Below are 13,492 nucleotides of genomic sequence, written 5' to 3' on the forward strand. Positions count from 1 at the left end.
ATAGCTGCATGCACGTCAGTAAATAAAATAAGTCAATTTGTTCCGCTCCGTTTGTTTTCTCTAAAAGGAACGCGTCGAAGGCAATTACACGGTCACTGTACCGACCTACTTTAACACTGCAACATCAAGGTGATTTTGCGTATTAGTTATCGATCACTAATCAGAGTATATTCATGCAGACAACTCAGTCTAAACAAACTAAAATGCTTATTACCTTGTATAGTTCCCAATAAGGTGTTGTCCAATAAGGTGTTGCAAAAATTCCCGGCTCACAAATAATTCTCCACGAAAACCCTTACACAAAAGGAAACTAATTATTATATTATTTTTTTTTTCAACCTTCGCACACAATAGGATCAACCCATTTTAACATGAACCACCCATACCAAGGACAACACAGCTTTATCATGATTTGGAGAAGAACGAATTGTAGAATTGTGCACACGTTGTTTTATTGTTCCTTTTGACATTGACTTGACTCAAGTCGCAGTTCCGTGACAGTTTTTTTTTTCAGTCCCATCGCCCACAAACGAACATTTGTTTTGTGCGGCCGATCACCCCCAAACTGTTCCGTACTTTTCTCGGGACCAGTGTAGCTACATTGTGGCGGCGGATGTGACAAGGGACCTCTCGCACGAGAATGGGCTTTGAATCAAGTCTAACGGTGAAAGGGCTCACAAGATCACGGTTCGGTGCAGTTAATAAAAACCACAACAACGCGTAAACATGACACCACCCGGTCCCGAGAATGGCCAGGCATATGGCTGGGGATGCCGGCCGCTCAAAGCTTTCCTGGTGTCAAGATGATGGGACTGGTCATAAAATTAACCTCATTGGAATGGGACTCAAGCCAAGTATGTTACCGTGCGGTCCACATCATACAGGGCGGGGGCGTTCAATCGTGAGCACAGGCCTTTATAGGAGAATGAAAACGAGAACGTTAGAAATGCACGCCCTTGAAGCATGGGCGTTTTCTGTGTACAGCAATTAATTAACCAATACAATGTGTCCTCTTTGCGTCGTTATCGTTAACATTTTAGTTATCGCTGCAGTCACTGTGTGACTTGGCCTTAACGCTACCTCCCGTCCTCTGTGTTCCTACCGTCCCGAAATCGAAAGCTCTCTAGTTTATTGGACAGGATGAGAAGGGTTAAAAAGGGGTTCAGAAGAAGTCGTAAAGACGATGGAACAATGATGAGTCAAAGGGGCATTACATATTGGTTTATAAAACAGTGGCTGGCACTGCCAACACTATGTAATCCACCATACAAAACACGCAAAAAAAAAAGTACAACACCGATGACACTTTTAGCATGACATCGATTAAAAAGAAAAATCGATGTTAACGCTCACTGAAATTGTCGACACAAATATTTCAATATGTTTCCACAATCACCATTCAGTATTTGTTACTTTAAGGAAAATGAAAGTTAGCGAGGGTCAATCGAGAAGCGGCATACCCCCGAAATATTCTCTGCTAACACTCTGTTATGACAAGACTAACGGCGTGGCGTCTTTATCGAAAACTCTTCTCTCCTTTATGCCTCCAGTGTAACCAAAATGCAGCAGCAACACTCAGTAATTGTGCACCAGCCATTAGACTGAAGGCAACGGTGTAGTCTCCAGTTAAGTCGTATATCAATCCTGGTGGGCACAAACAAAACGTACACATGTTTAAGTTACATACCTTCATTTACTGTTTCGTTCATTCATTCATTAATTTGCGACTCATTAATTCATCAGCTCGCCAGTGTAGCCGTGAGCTTTGTTGATCGAGAGAGTGGTTTGGATCCATCCCGACAAAACTACTAAATATAAACAACACAATAGTGAATTTTACAACTACCGTCCCAATGCGCTTTACTATATTGCCCCGGTCATCGGGGCAATAACATCCCTTTCATATGTATCCGTTCCCTGGACAAAGGTAGCGCTCCGAAGGCTTTTTCTTACCAACAAATCAAACTGCCAGATACATAACACTTGGTGAAAAGAAACATTAGTAAAGTATATTGCTCAAGGACAAAAGCTTTACTACCGGGACCTGAAGCCACACTCCATTGATTTTGACCATACTTGAATATAGCCACTCGGCCAAGACACCTCACAAAATACTCGATGCAGAACGTTTATCAATCATTTACGAATCTGTTATCAATATGTTGGGTTAGTTTGCTTGTAGAAAGGTTTGCGGTAACACCATGTAATGACTATCTCTAATGAGTTGGGGTGATTCTGAAAAGAACCGTTGGTTTCAACTCGACGTTTCGATCAGTATGCTCTGATCGTCTTCTGCTCTGATCGTCTTCTGCAGAAGACGATCAGAGCACACTTATCGAAACGTCGAGTTGAAACCAACGGTTCTTTTCAGAACCACCCCAACTCAATAGAGAAAGTCATTACATGGTGTTACCGCAAACCTTTCTATATCGTATTTCCACCACGCAAAGTTTAAATCCTACTTAGTTTGATTGTGTTAATCAGGACGATATTTGCATGTCGAAATATACCGACGTCATTTCCTTGAGCTTTGTACATGTGTCTTATCTTGATGACAGAGACCATTTTCGGATATGCATTCGTGCGCCTAGTAGTGTTGTATGCATCCTCGTAGTCATGGGTCAAAAAGGCGCGGCGAGATCGATCACCCCTGGGAACGAAAGTGTGGGCTAACCCGCTCACACGTATCCGAAAAATCAGTTATAAACAACTCCAGCTGGTCATAATCAAGCGTTTAAAAAAACGCGACGTGCTCTCCACCAATAGTAATATCGAAACTGTCAGAGGTATTTATGAATTTGGTTTTACAATTAAAGGAACACGTTGCCTTGGATCGGTCGAGTTTGTTTTTGAAAAGCTTTTGTAACCGTTCGTAAAATGCATATGATTATAAAGATATTTTAAAAGTATAATATAATGATCCACACAAGTATAACTCGAATTGCGTGGTTTTCCTTTTACCTCGTCGACAAACACGGTCGGCCATTTTATGGGGGTCAAATTGTTGACTCACATAAACGGCCGACTGTGTTAGGTCGCAAAGTAAAAGGAAAACCACGCAAACACGCAAACGTGTGTGGATCATTGTATTCTAATTTGAAAATATATTAATACCCATATGCATTTTATAACAAACGGTTACAAACGCTTTTCAATGACCAACTCGTCCGATCCAAAGCAGCGTGTTCATTTAACACAAAAACTCACCTGGGACATATAGGAGAAGGATTATGGACAAACCAGTCATAAATCCCATCCAGCCAAGAACATGGCCCAGCTGTTCTTTACCAAATATTTCCTTTATGACAACATCTATGAGTATGGAAGTCAATGCAAAAGCAATTCCAAAGATACAAGCATTTCCAGTAATTGGCCAGTAAGACATCAACCATGGGTCGACAGCATAGTAAATGGCAAGTATAAGTACAGCTATAGCCAGCCAGGTGTATTTGCTGACAAATTGCACTTGCTGAATTATAGGGGCGATCATAAGGCAGGCTACTGCTCTTCCAATTCCATAAGCAACGATGAAATTCGACGCGTCTTCCATTGTGAATCCTTTATACACAGTAGTATACTGCACATAGTAGACTAACCAAGCACAGTAAGTGATTAGTCGAACAGTTGATATAAATACAATAAACCAAAATGATGTGGATGAGAACAAACCACGCTGGAATGTTTCACGAGTGAATAAGTATACTTTGTTAAAACAGCCACAGTGGTTGTTTGGTGCCCTTTTGTCTTCTCCGGTCTCTTGCTCCTCGTATGTGAGAGCTGCTTCGTAACCATCTCGACTCCCACTAGCTGCAAGTGGTTTCATCAGAGCTCCACAAACAGCGATATGTAATAATAATGCTCCAAGTAGTAGCATTGTTCCTCTCCAGCCGTATATATCTAGGAAAAGCTGTATCAATGGCACAACAGCAATGAAGGCAAAGGAGGAGCCCATGGACCCCAAGCCGTAGGCTGTTGTGAGTGATTTGGTAAAGAAACTTCCAACCAGATGCTTCGATATTATGTAAGTGATGCCAATTGCTGCTCCTGAATAGTAAGATACGAAATATGTTAAGAGTTTTAACTTTTAACATTCCTCTGAAGAGCTGAGGGAACAAAGTATACTCAACATTTTCTAAACATTAAGGTACTTTTTTCAACAATGTCAACATATTTACATAAATTACACTCACACCATTTTAAGATAATGATAATAAAAAGTTAACCTTTAAAGGCAGTGGACACTATTTGTAGTTACTCAAAGTAATTATTAGCATAAAACCTCATTTGTCAACGAGTAATGGGGAGAGGTATAAAACAGTGAGAGAAACGGCTCCCTCTTGAAGTAACATAGTTTTTGAGAAACAAGTACTTTTCCACGAGTTTGATTTCGAGACCTCAAGTTTAGAACTTGAGGTCTCGAAATCAAGCATCTGGAAGCACACAACTTCGTGTGACAAGGGTGTTTTTTTCTTTCATAGTTATCTCGCAACTCCGACGACCAATCGAGCTCAAATTTTCACAGGTTTGTTATTTTACGTGAGAAGTGAGAAGACTGGTCTTTGACAATTACCAATAGTGTCCACTCTCTTTAAGGGGAAGGTACACGTTTGTTAATTGTCAAAGCACAGTCTTTTCACTTGGTGTATCCCAGCATAAGCATAACATCACAAGCCTGTGAAAATTTAAGCTAAATTGGTCATAGAAGTTGCAAGACAAAGATGAAAGATAACAAAATTTGTGTGCTTTCAGTTAGAAATAAAATACTTATAGCTTAAAGTCTTTTAACATTCAAGTCAGAAATAAACACTTTCTCAAAATACATACTACTTCAGAGGAAGCCGTTCCTCGAAATGTTGTATACTAACAACAGCTCTCCAATGCTCGTTACCAAGTAAATTTTTGAGTTAATATTTGTTTTTAGTAATTACAAAACGCGTACTTTCCCTTTATATGTTAATTGCTAAGGTGCTGCAATTGTTTTTATGAATGAGTAAACCAGTATCACGTAAAGACGTTTCACATGTTTCGTAATGTCCGTTAATGTTATTTTCGTGACTTGTTTTACTATGTTCTCAAAAAAATTCAGCACCTCAGGAAGTAGAATTTAAAGAAGTCACTATACCATACTATCTTCATACTGTTTGTTGAATGTAGTTGTAATTACAGTGTCTTGATTGTTAGTCCAGCTGATGTGTGGTTTGACCGATAGACATTATTGCTCTATTATACGGAGCTTAAGGAATAATATGCGTGAAAAAAAAATGAAAACAAGTTGCGTGCGAACAAAAACAAATATGCGAGCTGACAAATAAATCTACGTTCAACCGCAACAAATACGCGTGCGTACGAAAACAGTTGCGAGCTAAAAATGTGCTTGCGTACGATCAAAATCTTCGTTGGACTTGTTTTTGTTTGCACCCAATTATTTGTTTCGTTCGCACGCAATTTTGTTTTTACGCATGTCCCTTTAAAAGCTCCGTACTGTACAATCTCTGCTGCAAACATTTAAACCCGCGAAAACGACCAATCAAAAAAGTAAAACATTTAGTTAGAGGACAATATGCCTCAACAAGGTCATTTGTTTGTAGTGTATACACTCTCCCGATAGGCTTGCTTTGGTGTTATGCAAAATGTGCAATCGTTTTGTTTTACTTTTTTTCTCGTGAACCAGATGGCCGATCGATCTCAAACTTACACAGGTTTGTCAGATTATGCATATAGTGTGTTGCATAAAGTGGTAACAATGTCAGCAACTGTTTTGTTAGCTCAATCCAACTTGTTTATGTTAATTTTAAGCAACGTTTTACCTGAAACAGTAAGGAGGAAGGTGATTGCGTACAGACTGGATAGGAATGACGCAGTTATCATAGAGATACCAGCAACTATTCCACTCACTATCACCACAGTCCTGGCGCCAAATCTCTCCTTTAGTGGCGTTGCTAATATCCCTGCTCAGAAAAGAAGAACAAAAAACATGGCGATGATACATTGATTATAATTGTGACAGCAGTATAATTGAACAAAGTTACAATATATTACATCCGTCCAGGCGATCTTTTTTTTTTTAGCTGTTGATATTGTTTTCGTCGATATACTACTACTACTACTGCTGCTGCTGCTGGTGCTGCCGCCGCTGCCGCTGCCGCCGCTGCCGCCGCTGCCGCCGCCGCCGTCGTTGCCGTTGTTGCCGTTGCCGTTGCCAGTGTTGTTGTCGTTGTCGTTGTCGTTGTTGTTGTTGTTTTTGTTGTTGTTTTTGTTGTTGTTATTATTTCTCAATTGTTAGCCCAGCATAACCTGTGTGCATGCATGATGTTTGAAATACACAGTAAGTGGAAAATGGTAATCATTAGCACAGAGTTTGGTGGTTATGAGTTCAGTGAAATCCACTCGTACTAGATCAAACATCAAACCAACTACCAAATACAGGGATTTCATCCTAAGGAGTTTGTCACATGATAATGGACTCTAATAATACTGTCATGTACTCAATAAACCAAACAAATCAAACAATCCTGAGTAAAATACAAGTTTTTACATTCATTCAACTTTTTAATTGAACTTTTGGGGATAAACAATTCAGTTGAACATTATTTGCCTTAAAAAAAGGAGATGTTGATACCACTCAACTTATATAACGCCCTCTATTGACAAGTTACAGTGGAAATCTTTGCAGCACCTTAATTTCAAGAACTACACGACCAATGTTTAAACTCATTGGGCATGGACATTCATTTAAAAAAAAACCTTGACATCAAGTTGACCTATACTTCCGGGTCAACCGGAAGTGAGACCATATCTTAAGAAATACACAACCTATTTTCAATTGTTTCAGTTATAGACTCCTTGGTCATTTGAGCACATGGTCCAAGCAAAACAACACGGAACAGCTTTGTGTTTGTTCACAAACACCTAATGTCTAGTTTTTAATTGATATTATTATTTATATTTATTGTATTATTATTCATTTGGAAATCAGACAACAAAACAATGATGAGTACAGAGCAACAAAGTGATGAAAATCCACAAGGGAACAATCAATACAGCAACACTTGCCATAAACACAAAAGTTTAACTTAATAACTGTGGACTGGGCCAACTGTTTCATATTGTGACTGGCTTGTACACAAATAAGCAAAGAGATAAGTTTAAATAAACTATTTTATAAACAGTAAAGTTTAATTAAAAGTACATCAATATTTAAGATAAACTTACCCGAGAACGCCCCACCAGACGAAACAAAAGCAACCATCCAGCCAATTAACCACGTGGAAGTGACGAACTGTTCCTGTAGGGTGGGTAACATCATACCCAGACCTTTGGTCACACCAACCCTTGCTGCAAAACACGTAAATAAACCCAACACAGCAATCCAACCATGAATACCGCCATCTCGTATGGTTTCCTTTAAAGAGTTCGAAACGCTCTCCAAGCAGCCATGCGCCATTTTCTATGGACCAAGAAGAGATTAAACAAAACAAGAGGCGCACTGAGGAACTCATAAGCAACATCTCACTGAGAACAACTGGTTACAAGTATGTTCTTCAGACACAGTCAATGTAACGTTATGGATGGTAAATGGTATCATTGGTATCACCAACCTACATCTCACATAATGAACCATTTTTGTAGAGCGCATATCACAATCACATATAAGTCCCTATGCGCTTTGAGATGAAAACAAAAGAGGAGTAAAAGTTAATAAAGATGTGAAGTAAATACAAAAGCAAAATTTAGTTGATACAGAAAGAAAATACCCCAAGTCCAACCTGCGTTTTTTTTTCTAAGAACGTGTAGCGTGTTAAAATCATATGGGGCTTCGAAATTAATGGTGACTGTATTGGTTGACGACTCACCTCAAGCTATATATGCTGGTATTATTCCATTGCATTTTAACACATTTCATGAATTGTTTACCGTACCGTAGACACAAGCACATGGAACAGTCGCTGGCTGCGCAATAGCTCAGTGTAAACTTAATATCTAGAGTATGAAAGTGTATGTGTACTGATACATTTATTTCCAGTGTTGTTTCCAATCTTAACTCTTTTTTATGCACATGGTTTGGGAGGGCACATGTGTTTGTTGACATTTTTGTTTTACTTTTGGCTTTCCCTGGACGGCCGTTTGTTATAATTGTTGTAGTGTCCGAAAAAAGACAAACAAATATAACATACAAAAGTAAATACCTTTCATTACCTGTATCCAGGACCAATTTTATTTGTTATTCATAAATACCTCAGACAGTTTCGCTATTCCTATTGGTGTAGAGCGCTTCACGTGGGTGGATGTAAACCTTTTTTTCATGACCGGTAACAAGTGTTAATTCATGGGTGTGACACGCGACCTTGCACATGTTCTTTTGAGACAGTTTCTCCATTCATATTGATCGAGAGCAACGGCTGAAACAGTTTTGCCACATCACGCAAATACGCGCGATGCGCACACCATTCCCTTGTAAGGAGTTGTTTACCCGAGGGCGGCAGAGGGCTTTACCGTTTCATAGCTGGAGGGGGGTTGTGTTGAAATAAATCATTTAAACATTATATTTGTTGCAATTATTTTACTTTTTGACCAAACAGTGATGATGTCTTTGACCTAAAAGGTATTTATGAATGGGAATCAAAGTGTGTTGAATCGAGTTTCAACTAGTGGTTTTCAACTAATTGTTCAAAGCCGGTGTCCCACAAGGTACCAAAATCGGACCGATCGCCTTTTTGGTCATGTTTAATGATTTTGTCACTGATCATCAAGAGGTTACTCACTATAAGTATGTAGATGACATGACCCTTAGCCAGTCTTTTAAAAACTCTGAGAATGCTATTGGTTTGCAAAACGAATTAGACTGTCTCCAACAGTGGGCTGACACTAACAACATGAAAATCAATCCTCCCAAGTGTCAAGCTTTGAGTATTTGTTTCCAACGCACCCCAGCTGTACTACCTCACTAACACAAGCTGTATGACAATTCTTGGGGTTCATCTACAGAGTAATCTTAAATGGGATACCCAGATAAGTTCAATGTGCAAAGCCTTCAACTATAAATTGTACCTTCTGCGCCAATTAAAACGGTGCTGCACTTCTAATGCTGATTTGTTGAGTGTATATATTATGTATGTTAGACCAACTATTGAGTATGCTTGCCCAGTCTGGTATTCAAGCCTCACGAAGTCTCAACTTGGATGCCTTGAAAAGTTGCAGCGCAAGGCTCTTCGTATTATCTTGTCCTACGATTACTGTGAAACTAAGTCTTTTGCTGAGATTATTCCCAGCTTGGCCTCCCTGCCATGGATGTTACACTTGAGCAGCTCTTCGTAAATTTTGGTAAATCCCTCCTCACTTCTAACAGATATAAACAATGGCTTCCCCCACCTAGAAACAACAACCTGAGAAATTCCAATAAACTTTGTACAATTAAATGTAGGACTAACCGTTTCAAAAACAGTTGCATCCCTTCCCTAGTTGAGCTGCTCAATCACCAATAATTGTTCTGGCCTGTAGATAACTTGTTTTCATTGTGTAAATATTTGTAATGTATATACTTACAGTTTTTTAATTTTATATTCTCATCTACTCTATTTTTATAATCTCGTATTGTATATTTGCTGGTTTTTGATGTTTGAATGTAGTTTTATATTGTAAAACTAAACACAATTCAGCCTTTTGGCTGCTACGTTTGATTTTTAATAAACCAATAATAATAATAATAATAATAATAATAATAATAAACCCGCAAAGGCCTAGTTCTTTATAATTTACCTCGACTTCGTCTCGGTAAAATTACCAAGAAACAGGCCTCGTTTGGATTAAACCACTATTTGAAAACCTATTCATCACACATTGATTCCATTGTTTAACCATGCTTTCATTTTTCGTGTTGTTTTGTGAAAGGCACTGTCCGTTACACAACTAGGCAGAATAGTTGGGAGGGCCCAACTAGGCAATTTTGTAATTTGTTTATTAATAAATATTCGCTTACTAATAATTGTTTCGCCAAATTTTGATTTGATAGTAGTTGTTTATTATTATTAATAGACACCCCTGAGACACCCTGGAATATCACATAAATTGCAAGAATACAAGATAACCCAAATAAATGCAATCAATTCAAACTTACGATCGTATATCGTCCGACGTCGACAGCACCGCCAAACAGACTCTTAAAACTATAACAAGACTAAGACCTTAAATTGACAATGAACCCTAACCCAAAGACAATCACCCAATACACGTACTCTAGCTAAACGATGGTCTCACTACACAATAAAACACTATACCAAGTCTTGCTCGAGTCACTTCACTAAACACACTGACTCGTGATGCGCTCCACGCCAACCCCCGGTGCCACGCCTCTACACACATGCGGTCCTAGATCGCTAACTGCGCACGCGCACCCCGCTTACCTGATTCACTGCGCACGCGTATCATGTCAGCCTGAGTCACTGCAAGTGCCAAGCTCCGCCCACTTGCATCGATCGCCCAGCCACGCAGCAAACACATGCAAATACTACACTAAACAGTCACATGTCCGTCAATTGCATTTCCGCTACAATATTATTATTGTTGTTGTTGTTTTGCTGTTGCTGTTGCTGTTGCTGTTGCTGTTGCTGTTGCTGTTGCTGTTGCTGTTGCTGTTGCTGTTGCTGTTGCTGTTGCTGTTGCTGTTGCTGTTGCTGTTGCTGTTGCTGTTGCTGTTGCTGTTGCTGTTGCTGTTGCTGTTGCTGTTGCTGTTGCTGTTGCTGTTGCTGTTGCTGTTGCTGTTGCTGTTGCTGTTGCTGTTGATGTTGATGTTGATGTTGATGTTGATGTTGCCGTTGCTGTTGATGTTGTTGCTTCCCCTTCTGTTTACAACGAAGTCCTAATTTTGTGGAACCGAATGTTGTAGGTTGCAATAAGCTGACCCGCCATGTTATGCTGACTGCCGGGCAAGATACGGATGAGTTAGTATCACGTGGTTTATGTTTATGTACATATCATGTTCAAGAGTGCAAAATTAACCGCATGCCTTTAACATTAGTATAAGGAAACAAGAAGTTAACCAATCGTTTTTAAGACTGCACAAATATCAGAACTGACTGCCTCAAAATGAACCTGAATGCAAAAAGTATTTTGGCCAACCTTCTGCCAGCTGTTGCATTATCTGGCCAGTAGCTGCCAATTCTGGGCCAAATAGTGTCATGCTATAATGGCCTAAGACAGAAGTGCCATCGGCGCGAGCGTTATTGGGCCTAACAGGTTCAGAATTAACTACGATTTTTTTATGTTTCGCCTTTTTCGGTAATATGTAGCCAATTTCCTTTAAGATGTTTTCAAAGTGTTGAAACTATGCTGTTTTTCTCCATAAAATAATTGTGGGAGAACAAATTCAGTATCGGGTGCACAAACTTAGCAAGAAAGGAGGGTTAGATTTGTTTATCCTTTGAAACTCAAACACGGCAAATTGTGCGATATATTGTACCAAATAACTGGAATTTATCTATTTTTAAAACGTTAGCATAGCAAAATTAGATTGATTCGTTATATCTACAGCATGTTTTTCACGATCTGGAGGATAAAATGGTAAAAATAAATTATTGCTTTAAAATCCTGTTTCGAGAGCAATATTCTCAGACCATAATGACAATTTTAAGATATGAACTTGACAAATAACCAAAAATAAACAGGTTCACAATTAAATAAAAAAAAATTGTTTTGTACTGATTTTAGTAATATATAGGAACTTTCCTTGAAAATCTTTTCAAAATGTTAAACTATACTGTTTTTCTCCATAAAATACCTATGGGAGAACAAAGTCAATATCGGGTGCACAAACTTAGCCAAAAAGAGGAGGGCTAGATTTGTTTATATTTTGGTGCTCAAATCAAGCTGAAAAAGAGGAAGGGATATATTGTTGTTTCCCTTGAAAATAAAACACGACAACGAGTGTGATAACATGCAACAAATACGTGTGATTTATCCATTTTGAAAACGTTAGCATAGCAATATTAGATTGAGTCGTAAAATCTACAGCATATTTTTCACGATTTGGAGGAACAAATTGTAAAACAAAAATGTGTTGCTTTAAAATCCTGTTTCGAGAGCAATTTACAGACCATAATGACAATTTTAAGCTGTAAATTTGAAACAAAAAATAAAAAAATACAGTTAAAGCCATTGGACCCTTTCGGTAAACAGTGTTGTCCAAAGCCCACACTTTGTGTACCACAACTTCTATATCAAATAACCTACCTGTGAAAAGTTAGGCTCAATCGGTCATCGGAGTCGGGAGAAAACAACGGAAAAACCCACCCTTGTTTCCGCGCGTTTCGCCGTGTCATGACATGTGTTTAAAATAAATCCGTAATTCTCGTTAACGAGAATTTATATTGTTTTGCTGTTTTCTCAAAAAGTAAAGCATTTCATGGAATAATATTTCAAGAAAAGTCTTTCACCATTGCCTTCTGTAAACCCTGTAAGTTATTTGTAAATCTGTGAACTTTTATTTTTTTTCTGAACCGAAAGGGTCCAATGGCTTTTAATATGAACCTGTTGCCTGCTAATGGTGAGTTATGGCAACTGTACACGGCCGATTAATTGCCAATGTTTCAAATGTAAATGCCAGTATCGAGCCAATACAGATGTTTGCTGGGAGGCTCCTTGGGCATTGGAGATTAGGTATAGGATAATGCCTGAGGTGCGCGCCATTCGTGGGTAAGAATGGCACCCACGAATGTCGCGTGCGACTTAACCCACACCTGGGACGTCATGCTATTGTTAAAATCGCTCCATTATTTTGCACGAATGGCGCGATATTGTTTAATTTTTAAGTCAAGTGTTTCTAGTATTGCGTAAGCTTGTTTACTCCTGCCAGTGAACACCACTGGTGGTGCGTAACTTTTGGACGAAGACCGACATTCACGATATACGCTCGTTCATTCGACAGTGTGACATCATGGCTCGGGAGCGAAATAGGCAGTTCACTTATTTAAGTTCTTTACGATCATTTCGTAATACATGCGTAGCTCGATTAAAAACACATGTGGTCCATGGCGTCATTGACTTCATTTACTTTATTCGCTAACTCTTTTGTGAAAATTTCACCCATTTGCACAATGGGTGTATAGTTGTACCCAACGCACCATTCTTGAAAATTAATGGAGCGATTTAACAATAGCATGACGTCACAGGTGTGGGTTAACCTGGGGTAATCTTGAACCCGTGTTGACTGGTCGTCTCTGTCAATTCGTCGTAAGTTGTCTGTTTTGTATGTTATCATTAAGTTTAAGATTAACCTTATTAACTGTGATGTGGCAGACATCATTTTTGTCAACCACAGATATCCTAATGTTCTCACCTTCAAACACCTGTATGCTAGAAACGATGTTTTGCATTTATCTGCTCCTCATCTTTTCCCAAGACTTTGGTCTAGTTTGCCTGAAACATTCGCAATTCACTACTGCTCTTGCCCTTCTACAGCTTTCTAAAATCACTTAGATTTTCTGTCTGCCAAGCTCAC

General features: G+C 38.9%; 1 protein-coding gene across 1 annotated transcript; it reads right to left on the reverse strand.

The window, feature by feature from the left end:
* Positions 1 to 1,516: 1,516 nt before the first annotated feature.
* On the reverse strand, positions 1,517 to 10,221 carry LOC139942719 (monocarboxylate transporter 12-like). Its single transcript, XM_071939517.1, has 5 exons — positions 10,115 to 10,221; positions 7,213 to 7,447; positions 5,808 to 5,948; positions 3,208 to 4,044; positions 1,517 to 1,644 (listed from the first exon to the last, which is right to left on the reverse strand). The coding sequence occupies exons 2-5, from the start codon at positions 7,442 to 7,444 to the stop codon at positions 1,517 to 1,519; spliced, it is 1,338 nt and encodes a 445-aa protein (XP_071795618.1). The 5' UTR covers positions 7,445 to 7,447; positions 10,115 to 10,221.
* Positions 10,222 to 13,492: the final 3,271 nt, after the last annotated feature.

This window comes from Asterias amurensis, chromosome 10, assembly GCF_032118995.1.
Source record: "Asterias amurensis chromosome 10, ASM3211899v1".
In the NCBI taxonomy this organism is placed as follows: Eukaryota; Metazoa; Echinodermata; class Asteroidea; order Forcipulatida; family Asteriidae; genus Asterias; species Asterias amurensis.